This window comes from Callorhinchus milii, unplaced genomic scaffold (assembly GCF_018977255.1).
Source record: "Callorhinchus milii isolate IMCB2004 unplaced genomic scaffold, IMCB_Cmil_1.0 Scaffold2, whole genome shotgun sequence".
Lineage (NCBI taxonomy): Eukaryota > Metazoa > Chordata > Chondrichthyes > Chimaeriformes > Callorhinchidae > Callorhinchus > Callorhinchus milii.
In genome coordinates, this window is record NW_024704743.1 from 40,851,903 (window position 1) to 40,865,662 (window position 13,760).

The 13,760-nt window shown below is 44.5% G+C and overlaps 1 protein-coding gene across 4 annotated transcripts in view; it reads right to left on the reverse strand.

Annotated features, from left to right (window-relative positions):
- Positions 1-508: 508 nt before the first annotated feature.
- LOC103179927 (cadherin-12) overlaps positions 509-13,760 on the reverse strand; it is a 115,649-nt gene continuing 102,397 nt past the window's right edge. For all 4 annotated transcript variants that reach the window (XM_042331885.1, XM_007895462.2, XM_042331887.1 and 1 more), the window contains 3 exons: positions 5,911-6,028; positions 2,042-2,293; positions 509-1,224 (listed from right to left, as the gene is read on the reverse strand). In XM_042331885.1, coding sequence (XP_042187819.1) covers positions 710-1,224; positions 2,042-2,293; positions 5,911-6,028 — 885 coding nt within the window. In that variant the 3' untranslated portion in view covers positions 509-709. The remainder of the gene's footprint in view (positions 1,225-2,041; positions 2,294-5,910; positions 6,029-13,760) is intronic.

Below are 13,760 nucleotides of genomic sequence, written 5' to 3' on the forward strand. Positions count from 1 at the left end.
GTGTGCTGCATTATTGGAAGTGTTATTCTTCATATGACATGTTAAACCAAGGTGTGCTGGTTCAGGTGGATGCTAAAAATCCCATGCACTAATCAAAAACAGAAGTGAGTTTCTCCCAGTGGCCAACAATCCTACAGAAATAAAAGTAATTCATTTCAGAGCTGTTTGTGGGACATTGTTGTGCACAACTTGGTAGCTCGTTCAGCTATATATACACAGCCACTACACTTTTCAGTCGATCCTGTGAAATGTTTTGAAACATTTCAATTACACATAAGGTGTTATATCAAATTCAATAATTAGTGTAACAGATGTGTCTATGCTATTGTTTCTTTAATTGAAGTAAATGTCATGTAATTCAAGTAAAGAACATCTTCATTTTGTATAATAAAAACAGACACTCTTACTGGAGAGCATAAACCTCTGCAGTGTTCAAAGTTTGTTCAGGCACTTTAGTGGAGAATACAGAAAAACCTGCAGTTTTTTTTAAAAGTTTTTTTTTCTCTTATCCGTTACAATTGCATGAATCTTATTACAACTGCACTAGTCTGCCTCTCTCCAATTTCACAATGTCACATCAATCTTACAAGCTGTATTCTTTGCAGCACCTAATAAAACTATTTCACAGTAAAATAATAGTTGACATAGCAAGTAACAATGGCAGCCATAGAAAAGATGAAACTTGGCATGTTCTTAGATCTACCAGCTCTTAAAATGACAGTTGCTTGGTGGTATTTTGTGGGTTATTAGTTTCTTCGGTTCCATAAAGGTCTGCCAGCTTTTTGAACCGAGGTCCCCAGTCACTGAGGTAATCATATTCCTGCTCAGTCTCTGAAGTAACTGATTCTAAGGAACTAAGTGACTCAACTGTGGAACCATTTCCTTCATAGGCATATGTCACTAGGGAATCATAAGGAGGTGCACTGGGATCTGCATCATTCTCTTGCAACCTCTGGTTAATGAAATCTCTGATATCTGTGTTGTTCTGTATAACAATGGTTCGAAGTTGCGGATGGAGCTTCTCTGGTTTTACATCCCTACGCAATTGAGCATCTTCCATCACATCTGGTTTCCTCAGTGTGCTAATGTCAAAGGCTTGTGTGTCCTCCTCTCCTCCTCCTTCATCATCATAACTGATCACGTTGTCCCTGATATCTTCCTTAGAGGTCATGCAAATCTCTTTCTTCCTCTGCCTTCGCAGTGCCACAAAGAGCACCACAATCACTGAGTAAAGCAGAAAAAAAAGGAAGTTTAAGTAAACACTTTTCTTCAAAGTAATTAAACGACCGAGCCTTATTTCTTTTTAGCTCAACCGATTATATTTGAGGTTTAGTTTGCAATATTTCTTAATGCAATTCTAAAATAAGGTGTCCAAGACATGCAAATTGGTGGTGGGGGTGGGGGAATGTGATTATCGTTAATTATTAAAATCAAGCTGAGATCTCATTAATCACAATTGTACGGCAGCAATTAGAGATCACTAATAATAAAGATAACAGCAGCTGCTATCTTCGGCCAGCTCTGGGCCCAACCATTCTACTGAAATCAGCAGGGTATCTTCCCCGGCACCAGCTAAATTTTATTCTGGTTATGTATGTTTATAACTACACATTCAGACTTCAATGCTTCTCTTCACTTACTAAATGAATAGTTAACAAGTCTTCCGGTTTTGCTAATACTGTGGTCTACCTCTGTTTAGATACACCATTGTACGGGGTAACCAAAACATTGTGATACCATTACAATGTCTAATAAATCTTAAAGAAATTATGATTTTTTTCTTTTAGGTAACAGGGTAGCTTCATGATGTTTTGGTCAACCTGTGTGTATGCATGAGTATGTATGAGAGATTTCTTATAAAGACACAGCAGTCAACTAAATATATGGAGAACATAATCAACCATATCATCAAGTGACCTTTTGCTTTCAGCTTGCTTCCTATTTTATTGATGATTGATGGCCAGATTAACATTGTTTTGCTCAAAGTGTATGAGTGAAATCAATGAACATTGCCCATGCTACGTTACTGGAGTAGACTCACCAAGTAGTATAATGATGCAAAGCAGGATTGCTATCAGTGCCTCTGTGCTCAAACCCACTGGTAGGAAGATTGCTTCTACATTACAGGACAGGATAGTGCCATCCACGTCACATCTACACACCCGGATGGTCAGTGTATTTGTGCTGCTTTGTACTGGATAGCCACTGTCCGAGATCACAATAGGAAGAAAATAGAATTCCTGCTGCCTGCGACTGAAGCCATTCCTCTTGGTTACAATGCCAGCTGTGTTGTCTGCAACAAAAACAGCCAAGGTTGAGAAAATGGAGAGTGAAACAAACCAACTCTTCAACCAATGAGTTTTTCAAAACCCACAAATGGATCTGTTCATAGTATTATGCACAGTGTATTCCTCTCCCAACAGCAGGTAATTGAAATTAGTGCTGAGGATTTGTGGCTACATCCATGGTGAGCACATAAACCCAGTTTGCTGATCGACTGTTAAGAGCAGCTATTGTGAGAAATCAGGTCCTTCATGACAAGGTTACATAACATAGCTGAGCAAAGATGATCAATGAAAGGAGAAATGACAATTAGGTACTTATAAGGTGTGCCATTATTTGTGAACCTATTAGCCTATTATCATCAATAATAACAACTTTTGTTTATATGGAATCCTTCATTCAGGTAGTGTCTCAGAGTGCATGAATCATCCTTTGTAAGTGAATTTCTCAGCTTATCTCATTTCTAACTAACCACCAAATTTGCGCTGTAAATGGACAATCATTCTTTAATACAGTAAAACACTGCCAAAGTGTGAATGTAGTAATAAAGTGCAATGTGATTTATTTATTTTCTGTTGATTAATTTAAGTGAAATTCATCTATCACTCCCCAACTTCCTCCTTCCCCTCTTTCAAGGCACATCCCAAAACATACTTCTTTGACAGTGTTTATGATAATCTTTCCCCTTCCCACCCCACCCTTGGATCTCACACACAGCATGGGTGCCCATCCAGCACTGTGAATGATCTTTGGGATGTCCTCCAAATGTGAAAGATGCTGCATAAATGTAAATTGTGTTTTTTTATTATTAGTCGCTGGCACATAGGAAATGAGCAGGTCGACTGGCACAAACACAGATAATGGGGTCCAAAAGTATAGTCAGATTTACCCTACAATGGAGCACACACTGTAGTTATTTCAATGTGGGGGGAGGGGGGAAGTAACATATAAGGTAGATTCAAATAAAATAACCAAAATATTTTATGTTACAAGTCAAGAATATCTCACTCCTGAGCAGAGTGATCCCACCATGTGCACAACAAAAAACAATAAAGTTATCAGGCTTCTTGCAATCATACATCTGTCCCTTCTTTTATCACACAATTCAAAAGAAATGTGCGGCAACAATAGCTTGCATTTAATATAGTGGCTCCTTACACACAACTGCGTTTGGGAGTGCTGCAGAATGGTGGGGTCAGTTCCGAACAAGCGGCAGATTATTTAGAACTCTGCAGCTCACGTCCTCTCCTGCACCAGGACTATCATCACCATCATCACTCAGCTCCACTGGCTCTCTATTCTCCATCGGATTGAATTCATAAGGAGGTGTGTACTTCGCCCTTACTTTCAAATTCCTTCACAACCTTATTGTACCTTACCTCTGCGACAATGCAGTCCCAGGAAACATCAGCTAGCCTTTATGTCTCTTGTACAATCTGCCTCACCATTGGTGGGCAAGACCAGCCATTCAGCTCTTCCAAAATTCACAGAGGATCTCTCCCCATAACTTCAAAACTACCTGCAAGGTCTATCTTTTAAACTATATTTTTAGCCACCTTTCTCCTCACCCAGCAACTTTGCATCCCTAGCTCTGGCATGCAGTCAGCTGTGTGAAGCGCTTTGAGATGTCCTACTGATGTGAAAAAATGATATAGAAAGGTAAATTGTTGCCATTTTATTGTTATGAAAAATCTCTGTTTTAATCCCAATGCACGGAAAATGCTTGAGATTAATTAGCTACAATTCCCAATAGCACTATCTAAAGCCAAACTAGAATCAAATCTCTTTGGCTTTAATTGTACAGAAAATAAAACAGATGGTATTTGTTGAAAAAATAATAATTACAATAATTACAAGCCTCTACTGACTTGCAGTAGGCTTCCCAGTGGGGCAGGACTCAAAGTCATTACATACTCTGTACCCAAGCAATTTCCCTGAATACACCTTACCTGAAAATCAAATCAAACAATATTTAATTTCAATGGTCACAAACAATAACTATTTCATTTAATGGTCATGTCACATCTTCAGGATCTAACCAGAGGTAATCCACCATTATCATGACATTTATGGCATTGTCATGACATTCACCTACAAAATAACAATAATCCTTACATTTCGTATAGCACCTTTCATATTGGGGGGACATCCAAAAGCATTTTACAGGATATACTATGTGCATTTTGTGATGATTCCGGCAGTCAATTTGCACACGACAATGTTACAAGGTCATTAGTCATTAAGTGAATGATGAATTTTATCTGACCCATACAGACCCCAAAAGTTCTGGGTTTGATTCCATGTTGGTATGCACCGGGATAGCTGTTCTCAATGAGTGTAGGATTTGAGGTGTTTAACAGCCTTAGATTAAGCAGCAAAAATCTGCAGGGTTCTGACAAGACCGAGACCCTCCTGATTGGCGTCCGTCTGCACCTCAGAATCTCAGGCGCTGACAGCATCACCATCCAAGGATGCACACTCCACCTTGCTATGCCAGTCCAGAACCTTGGCATCTTGTTTGACCCTCATCTATCCTTTCTACCCCACATCTGTGCCATAACCATAATCCCTCTCTCCCCATCTTCAAAACCATTCATCTTAAATTTTAGACCACCATTGGTGGTTGGGCCTTCAGCTTTTCTGCCCCACCCTCTGGAACTCCAACCCAGAATCGCCACACCTCAACCCCTCTTTTGCCTTCTTCAGGCCCGTCTCAAACATTTCCACTTTGATGGTGCTTTTGGCCATATTCCCCTTCTCCCTACCCTTCACCCCTTTTGATTCCACACCCCTCGGGATGTATTTCCACCGTGAAAGGCGATATATAAATGTAATTTTGTTCTTGTTTGCTGTTGTCTATGTGTGGGCATTGGGCGAGGACAGGATTAAGTCAGGTTGCATTCACACCCCTCAGATCCCCCATAGCCTGGGCTGATATTTGACTATAGGGATTTTATGATGGGCAGAAGAATATCTGGAAAATCTGTCAGCACCAGGAGAAGAATGGAGAAACTTGGAAGAGATGAGGATGGAGTCTAACTGGTAGTATTTTTATCAGGCTTCCTTATTAAATCACACAAATTGTGGCTTATTCTGGCAATCAGAAGCACATCACTCTGCTGTAGAAACATCACTCTGATACAGTCTACTACCAGAGCAGATTTCCCGTGGGTTGTTGGGAATTTTAAGGCATTCCTTATTGAGGAATTCTGATAAGACCTCATTATTTAGTATTGCTTATCGTAAAATTAAATATTTTTTTCAAATAACAAATGGCAAATATGCTTGGTTCAGCATAGCTGAAATAAAAATTATATCAAACCTGTGACTTTAAAATAATGTAGTTTTATACAGAAACACTCTACCGAAAGGAAAGAGGCTGGAGTGGGATTATTATAAGAATGTAAAATGAAAATCAAATTCTAGTCATGGTGATAATTCAACTAAAAATTGTCCTGTGATTTGAACATTTCAATGTACCGATTTTGCCAGTCATTTACATGACACCAACAAGCCTTGAATATTATTTTTCCTACAAAGACTGCACAAAAAATATTAATCTGCAGAAATTAATGTGCAAAAAATCTCTTTCCAACTCTGTCAAGGAAGTAATGTGGTGAGTCTTACTGCCATTGTCGTGGAGTGTGAAGTTTGGGTTTGTGGCACTCTCGGGTGACAGCTTGAAGTGAAACTGCTGCTCAGTGAGTGGTTTATCTTTGTCTTCAGCACCGATAGACCCAATTATCTGAAAAGATCACAGCAAGGAGAGATGGTGAGAAACTGTTAACAAATTCTTTAAAATCGACATAGATTTTGAAAATTGTTACTCTAGCGTATCAAATCGACCAAGCACCCTACCATTTATCCGTTCAGGATAACAGACTTTGTGATGTTCGTAATGTTTGGACAGTTTATCTGTTTGTCAAATTACCTTCACTGAATTTTTACAAAAATACTGAAATAAGGAGCAACCGAAGCCTGCAAATACTATTCTAAAATAAAATTTTGACATATTTTAATCAGAAACACTCTACAGAAAGGAAAAAGGCTGGAGTGCGATTATTACAAGCATGTAAAGTGAAAGTCAAAACCTAGTCAGAGTGACAATCTCTTTGTTTTAGCATTCACAAACTCAGATTTTCTCAAGCAGAAATGTGTAAAGATAGTCAATGGGCCATGGTACATGTTTCCTGTGCAAATGGGTTGGTTATAATGAGCTGAAGTGCACAGTCATCAAATTGTATTAGTGCTAAAATGTGCAATCTGGTCCTGTACACCTCTGCAAAGGGCATATTACAAAATAAATCTAACAAGAACTTGTCAGTGTATATAATATGGGTATTACTATATTATTTTCTCTCTGTTGCATTTTTTAAGTTTTAATTTGGTCTTTAATATTCACCTTTTAAGGCCATCCATGACGTTGCCCCCTCCTACCTTCTGACCTGCTGACTCCCTACCAACCTGCCCTCTCCTTCCATTCATCGGGCTCTGGTCTGCTCCATGTCTCCCGCCCGACCCACCCTACTATCGGTGGCCGGGCTTTCAGTCTCTCTGCCCCCACACTCAGGAACTCCATCCCACGGTCCCTTCGCCACGCTTCCTCCATTGCCTCCTTCAAGGCTGGCCTCAAAACCCTTCTCTTCGATCATGGCTTCGGTCGCCCTCCCACCTCTCTACCTTCCCTTACACCTACAAACCCCCTCCCCCATGCTCGGGCCACGACACCCGACTGTTCAGCGCTTTGGGACGTCCTCCCGATGTGAAAGGCGCCCTATAAATGTAATTTTGTTGTTGTCGTTGTTGTTGTAGCCTATGGTGCAATATTCACCTTTTAAGACAAGACAGTTTTGGATGAAGAAACCCCTTCAACTCATTTATACTCTTCCAGAATTCCCACCCTATTGCCTTTCCATTACAGCATCGAACAGTTATATCAAGTGCTCAGCATCCTGGTCTCCCACCTTCTTTCCTGGTAACTCATTTCAGCTATTAAATACCCTCTGGGTAAAGACATACTTTCTGATTTATGCCACAAAATTACCCTTAAACTTGTACTTCAATTGAGCATCTCACATACCATTATTTATGTACCTTGCCTCTGAGACATCTTTTTTCAAACTTACTAATCGTTTCTCACAGTACACCATCCAACATTGGAGTACAGCTCTATTGCTCTTTTCTATACTGTGAGTTGCACCAAATACAGAGGTAAGTTATGTGGTTTAATTGTTAACCCAGATTATACAGTTCTATAAGAATAGAGTATAGAAACATTACTTACTATCTTGGAGGATGACATAATGTATAATAATCCTTGCATTTGATATAGTGCCTTATCATGTTGTTGAGACATCTCAAACAACAACGACAACAAAATTCCATTTATAGAGCGCCTTTCACGTCGGGAGGACACCCCAAGGCACTGTACAGTTGAGCAGGGGGAAAACGGTCAGGGTGAGGGGAGGGAAGGGAGGGAGGGACGAGGGCATAGAGAGTTGAGAGGGGAGCTGAAGGCACGGTCAAAGAGAAAGGTCTTGAGACCGGCCTTGAAGGAGAAAAGGGAGGAAGCAAGGCGAAGGCACTGGGGGATAGGGTTCCAGAGCCTGGGGGCTGAGAGGCTGAAGGCCTGGCCACCGATGGTAGGGCGGTTGGGACGGGGGATGTGGAGCAGACTGGAGCCAGAGGAACGGAGGGTACGGGCAGGTAAGTAGGGGGATAGTAGGTCGGAGAGGTAGGAGGGAGCAAGGCCGTGAATGGCCCTGTAGGTGAGGATGAGGATCTTGAATTCGATCCTCTGGGGGATGGGGAGCCAGTGGAGGCGAGCGAGGGTGGGAGTGATGTGGTCCTAAAGCCTGGTGCGGGACAGTACACGAGCTGCAGAGTTCTGAATGACCTGCAGCGTGTGGAGGGAGGTGCCGGGAAGGCCGGTGAGGAGAGAGTTCCCATAGTCCAGCCTTGAGATGATAAAGGCGTGGACCAGAGTTTCAGCAGCGTGAGGGGTGAGGTAATGCCGTAGTCTGGCGATGATCCGGAGGTGATGGAAGGCGGTGCCAGTTGTGGCGCGGATATGAGGGAGGAAGGACAGCTCAGGGTCGAACAAAACGCCGAGGTTCCTGATGGCTTTGAGAGGTGGAGAGTGCAGCCTTGGATGCTGATACTGTCAGCGCCTGAGGTGCGGAGGCGCTGATGGGAGCCAATCAGGAGGGCCTCAGTTTTACGCACGTTGAGCTGAAGAAAGTTATCTCTCGTCCAGGACTCGATGTCGGACAGGCAGGCTGTCAGGACATCGGTGGTCGTGGAGTTGAGGGTAGAGGAGGAAAGGTAGAGTTGGGTGTCATCCGCATACATGTGGAAGTTAACCCCATGTCTGCGGATGATGTCACCGAGGGGGAGCATATAGAGGGTGAAGAGGAGGGGACCGAGGACAGAGCCCTGAGGGACACCACACGAGACAGTGCGGGGGTGGAGGAAAGCCGTTTGTGGAAACAAAATGAAGACGGTGGGAGAGGTACGACCTAAACCACTCAAGGACAGGGCCTTGAAGGTTGAGGTGGGAGGACAAGCGGTGGAGGAGGATAGTGTGGTCGACCGTATCGAATGCTGCCGATAGGTCGAGGAGGACGAGGAGGCAGAGGGAGCCCTGGTCACAGATGGTCAGGATGTCATTGGTGACCTTGACCAGGGCAGTTTCTGTGCTATGGGCAGCACGGAAACCTGACTGAAGGGGTTCGAATAATGAATGGGTGGAGAGGAAAGAGCGCAGCATGGAGGTGACAACTCTTTCAAGGACCTTGGACAGGAAGGGGAGGTTGGAGATGGGCCGGTAGCTTGATAGCTGCGACGCATCAAGGGAGGGTTTTTTCAAGGTGGGAGTGATGGTGGCAGTTTTTAAGGGAATGGGAACAGAGCCAGAGGAGAGGGACAGGTTGATGATGTCTGTGATATGTGGGGCAAGGAGGTGGAGCTGGGAGATAAGGAGTGGAGTGGGGATGGGGTCAAGGGAGCAGGTGGTGGGTTTCAGGGATAGGATGAGTTTGGTGACAGAGGGTGGGGAAACGGGTACGAAAGTGTGTAGGGGAGGATGGGTAGGAGTCGGAGTGTGGGAGGGAGGGGTGGGGGTGGGTGGATGTTGGAGGGGAAGTGACCGCGGAGCGAATTCCCTTGATTTTGGATTCAAGGAAATCCAGCATCTCCTCGCAGTGAAGGTTGGAGGAGATGACCTGCGCGGGGTGGCGGGGGGGACGGAGGAGTCGGGTTGTGGTGGAAAACAGTAGCCTGGGTTGTTCTTTGCCTCCAGGATTATCCTGGAGTAGAAGGACGACTTGGCCGAGGCTAGAGTGGAGCGGTTGATTTTGAGGAGTTCCAGCCAGATTTGAAGTGGTGGTCGGAGACGGCCTTGTCGGTGATGGTGACATCCGAGACACTGAGGCCCCGGGTGATCACCAAGTCGAGTGGGTGGCCATGACTGTGAGTGGGGGAGTTAATGTGGAGGGAGAGGTTGAGTGAGGAGAGCAGGGAAGAGAAGTCCGAGGAGATGGAGCAGGACGGGGTGAAGTGCAGGTTGAAGTCGCCCAGATGATGAGGCGATCAGAGCAGAGGTAGAGAGATGTCAGAAGTGTTCAAATATCGGAGATGAAGGTGGGAGAGGTTTTAGGGGGCCGGTAGAGGAGGAGGATTTTGAGTGAGAGGAAGGAGGAGTGGGAGAGGGTGAGGTGCTCAAAAGAGGGAAAAGAGCCAGAAGAGTAGGGGGATAGGGCAAGTGGTGTCCTTGCGATAAGGGCTGCACCACCGCCATGGCGTTTGGGGAGAGGGATGTGTTGGGAGGTGTAGCCAGGTGGTGTGGCCTCCGTGGGGGGGAAGGTGTTGCCTGGGGTGAGCCAGGTTTCCGTTAAGGCCATGATGTCAACGCTCTCATCAAGGGTGAGATTGTTGATGACCAGGGCCTTGTTACAGAGGGAGCGGACGTTTTGTAGTCCGATGTGGAGGGAGCGGTTGACAGAAGGGTATGTGGGGAGGGAGGGGGGTCCAGGTTGTGAGGCAGGAGTGGGGGGAATGGGGATGAGTGAGGAGAGGTTGACTCCCCAGGTCTGTGTCCGGGGTGGCTGGCGAGTGTTGTGGGGAATGGGGCAGTCGGTGTGGCTGCTGCTGGACAGCCAATGCCGAGTGCCACAGTGAGCCCGGCGGAGGATTCCCAGGCTGGAACAGAGGGAGGTTGTGGGAGTGTCAAGTGGGGATAGAAGGCGAGAGGGACGGAGAGAGAGGAGGAGAGAGCGGGAGAGATGCAGGAGGTGAAAGGTTTGGGGGGAGAGAGGAGGGGTGAGGGAGGGAGGGGCTGAGGGGGCTCGGGTCAAAGCGGCAGCCATAGTGTGCATGCGGGGACCGGGAGCGAGCGGTCAGGTGGATGGCATTAACCCATAGGCTGGGGTTGGGGTAGCCACCCAACAGGACCATGGTGGGCCCGGATGTGAGCTCTGGGGGGGAGGGTGGGGGGGGGGGGCGCTGAGTTTTTTTTTGTTGCGTGCACACACTCCTGAAAACTAAACTATGACGTCAGCGGTTCCCCCGATCCGCCCCCACCCCTTCCCCCCACACCCCCTAGCTGCACTCCCTGCCGCCGCGAGCTTAAATACCTGAGTAAGTAGGCGCAGGCTCAAAGCGTTTCACAGAATATACTGTAAAGTGACTTGACTGTATATTTTGTGGGTGAAACGTGGCAGTCAATTTTGCACAGCAATGTCCCAGGAAAAGTCGTGGATTGATTGACCAAGTTATTATTATTATTATTTGGATGGTCGAAGATATGGTTGAAGAGGAAGGTCTTTAGATGGGACTTGAAGGAGGCAAGAGAGGGAGTGAGGTGGAGGGATTGCAAGATAGAGTTCCAGAGTGTGGGGGCAGAGATGCTGAATGCCCGACCACAAACGGTGGGGCGTGTAACGCGGGGGACCTGAAGCAGGCCGGTGTCCGCCGAGCAGAGGGAGCAGATAGGCTGATATGTCTATGGTATTGCCCTGCCCGTGAAATCAAACCCGGGTCCTCTTGCTTGTGTGGCGAGTGCTCTAATCAATATGCTACAGGACTCCATGATAGTCAATAACAAGTTCAGCTAAGAAGCCATTCCAAGTGAAGTCGGTTCTCTAATAATCCAAGAATATAAGAGCCAGCTAGTACTGAGAAACAATGCTCTTGACTACAAGATCAGCCAGTGCTTCAGCTGTGAAGTAGTAAATGCCTACCTAGGGACTTGGGGTTTCAATTCTGACCTTGAGTGTTCAACATACTTGTCTAATGATGGGTTCAGGCAGAGTGTCTTGTGATGGTGAACCATACTATTCTCAGGGGTGAGGGAGAAAAAGAGCCTGTTTTGCAAGAAGCATCTCCTGCTATTTGTTGCACATTTCCGTAGACAATAGTGGATGAAAGGAATTCAGATAGGAAAGTGAACAATTTGTCTACAATGTTACCTAAAGGCTTTTTCTGTATGGAAATTTGTTGGTAGATTTTTGCCTGCTGCTTCTACCTGCTCTTCTTTTAGTTGAAAGAGGGTAGTGTGAGTCACAAAGTTCTATGTGGGCAAGAATCAAAACATTACCAATAATTCATAATGCTATACAGATTCTCTCAATGAGCAGGAAAAAAAAAGAGCAACAGAGCAAAAGCAATTCTGTACATTCACTCCTCCGATGTGGAACTCACAGCTGGAACCTGTGGTTGAAGCAAATGACATCAACATATTTAAGAAAAAAATTGATGCCTGAAAGACAGAGAAGGGAATAGAGGGAAACAGAAGAGTGGGGAACTGTGTACAAACACTAGAATTTACATGTTAAGCTGAATGTTTTTTTCCATTCCATGTAACTCTTATTTCTGCCTGCCCTTCATGCAGAATACAAATGCAGCACAGTCTCAATTCACAGATCACATCTTAGACACCAGCATTAAACCTGCCCCAAGAACCAGCTGACTGAAAAGGTATTTCCAGTTAGATATCCTTGTTTCATAAGGTACAGACCTGGATAACAGCTGAGAGCTGATTAAAACCTGTCAAAAGTGTACCAGATGCTGTCTGATGTCCAAAAATTCCTGACTGTCCAGCACCCTGGGATGTCTTTCCAATATGAAGGGGGCTATACAAGTGTAATTTGTTGTGGTTGATTAGAAAACCACCAACATTGCCCTGTACTCACATACTGTATAAATGGAAATTTCTATTGTATTGTATTGCAAATGTAATGATGTCAACAATACCCACAAGAGGGCACTGCTGTATTCAAATCCCAGTACTTGCAATGAATACCCCACACATTGGAATTTTAGAACGTAATTTTCCAGATGAGAAAATCTGAGGTGTAAGTCCTCACTATGTACCTTAAACTAAGCTTTCTACAATAATCTTTATTCAACTTGTCCTCGCTATCTTGATAAACTTGAGACATTTCAATGACGTGATAAGGCGCTGTATCAAATACGAGGATTATTATACGACATACATTCTTGCATGACCAACTCTCCCTTTTGCCATCACAGCCCTCTCTCCCTCCGCCCCTCCCCAAAATGCAGACCATTTCTCTCTAACAGTGTCAGAAGCATGAACATGCATTATTGGAGACTGGCTATTTACTTCTATCTCTTTCTAACATAAAAGGTAGCTACAGCTGGAAATATAATATAAATATCAGGTGTGACTTAATGATTGACAACCCCTCCCTGCACTGTTTCAACGCTTTACAGCAGGTTTACAAACTGTACAGCGAGGAACTAAGTAGGCCATTTGTCACTGTGAAACTCACAGGAAAGAGGATTATCAGCTAATTAGATCCTTTTGTCCTTGATCACGAGTCCACATGAAAACAACATGATATTCAACAACAACTTGGGTTTATACAGTGCTCTTCACACAGTGGCAGAGTTGGCCACAAGAAAGGGAGAATGATGAGTGGAAATAACCATAAGTGCGGTCGAAGAGGTAGGTCTAATGGTGGGATATAAAGATAAAGGTTAAGAGGAGGTGAGGTGGAGGGATTGAAGCAGCGAGTTCGAGAGTTTAAGGGTGTTATTGATGAAGCCATGGCCACCGACGGTGGTGTTGAAGGGTCTGGAGGTCGGAGACATATTAGCAGTCCTGTGTTTGCTGAGCTAAGGGCAGACAGAGGAGTGGGTATGATTTAAAGTTTAATATAGCATCAGAGAAAAGTATAACACTCACAACCTATGGTGTCTTCTACTTAATCTTTTTAAAATATTTACAACTATAGAAATGTACAGAACTGGAGAATCCATTTGGCCCATCGTGTTTGCGTTGGCTCTTTGAAAGCATACTCCATTTAGTCCCATTTACCTGTCTTTTCCCTCAAACCCCCGGAAAGTATTCTTTTTCAGATATCTCGTTTTCTTTTGAAAGCTACTATCAATACTGCCTTGACCACTGCACCCAGCAGGGCATTACACATCCTAACCACTCACTACAGAACAAT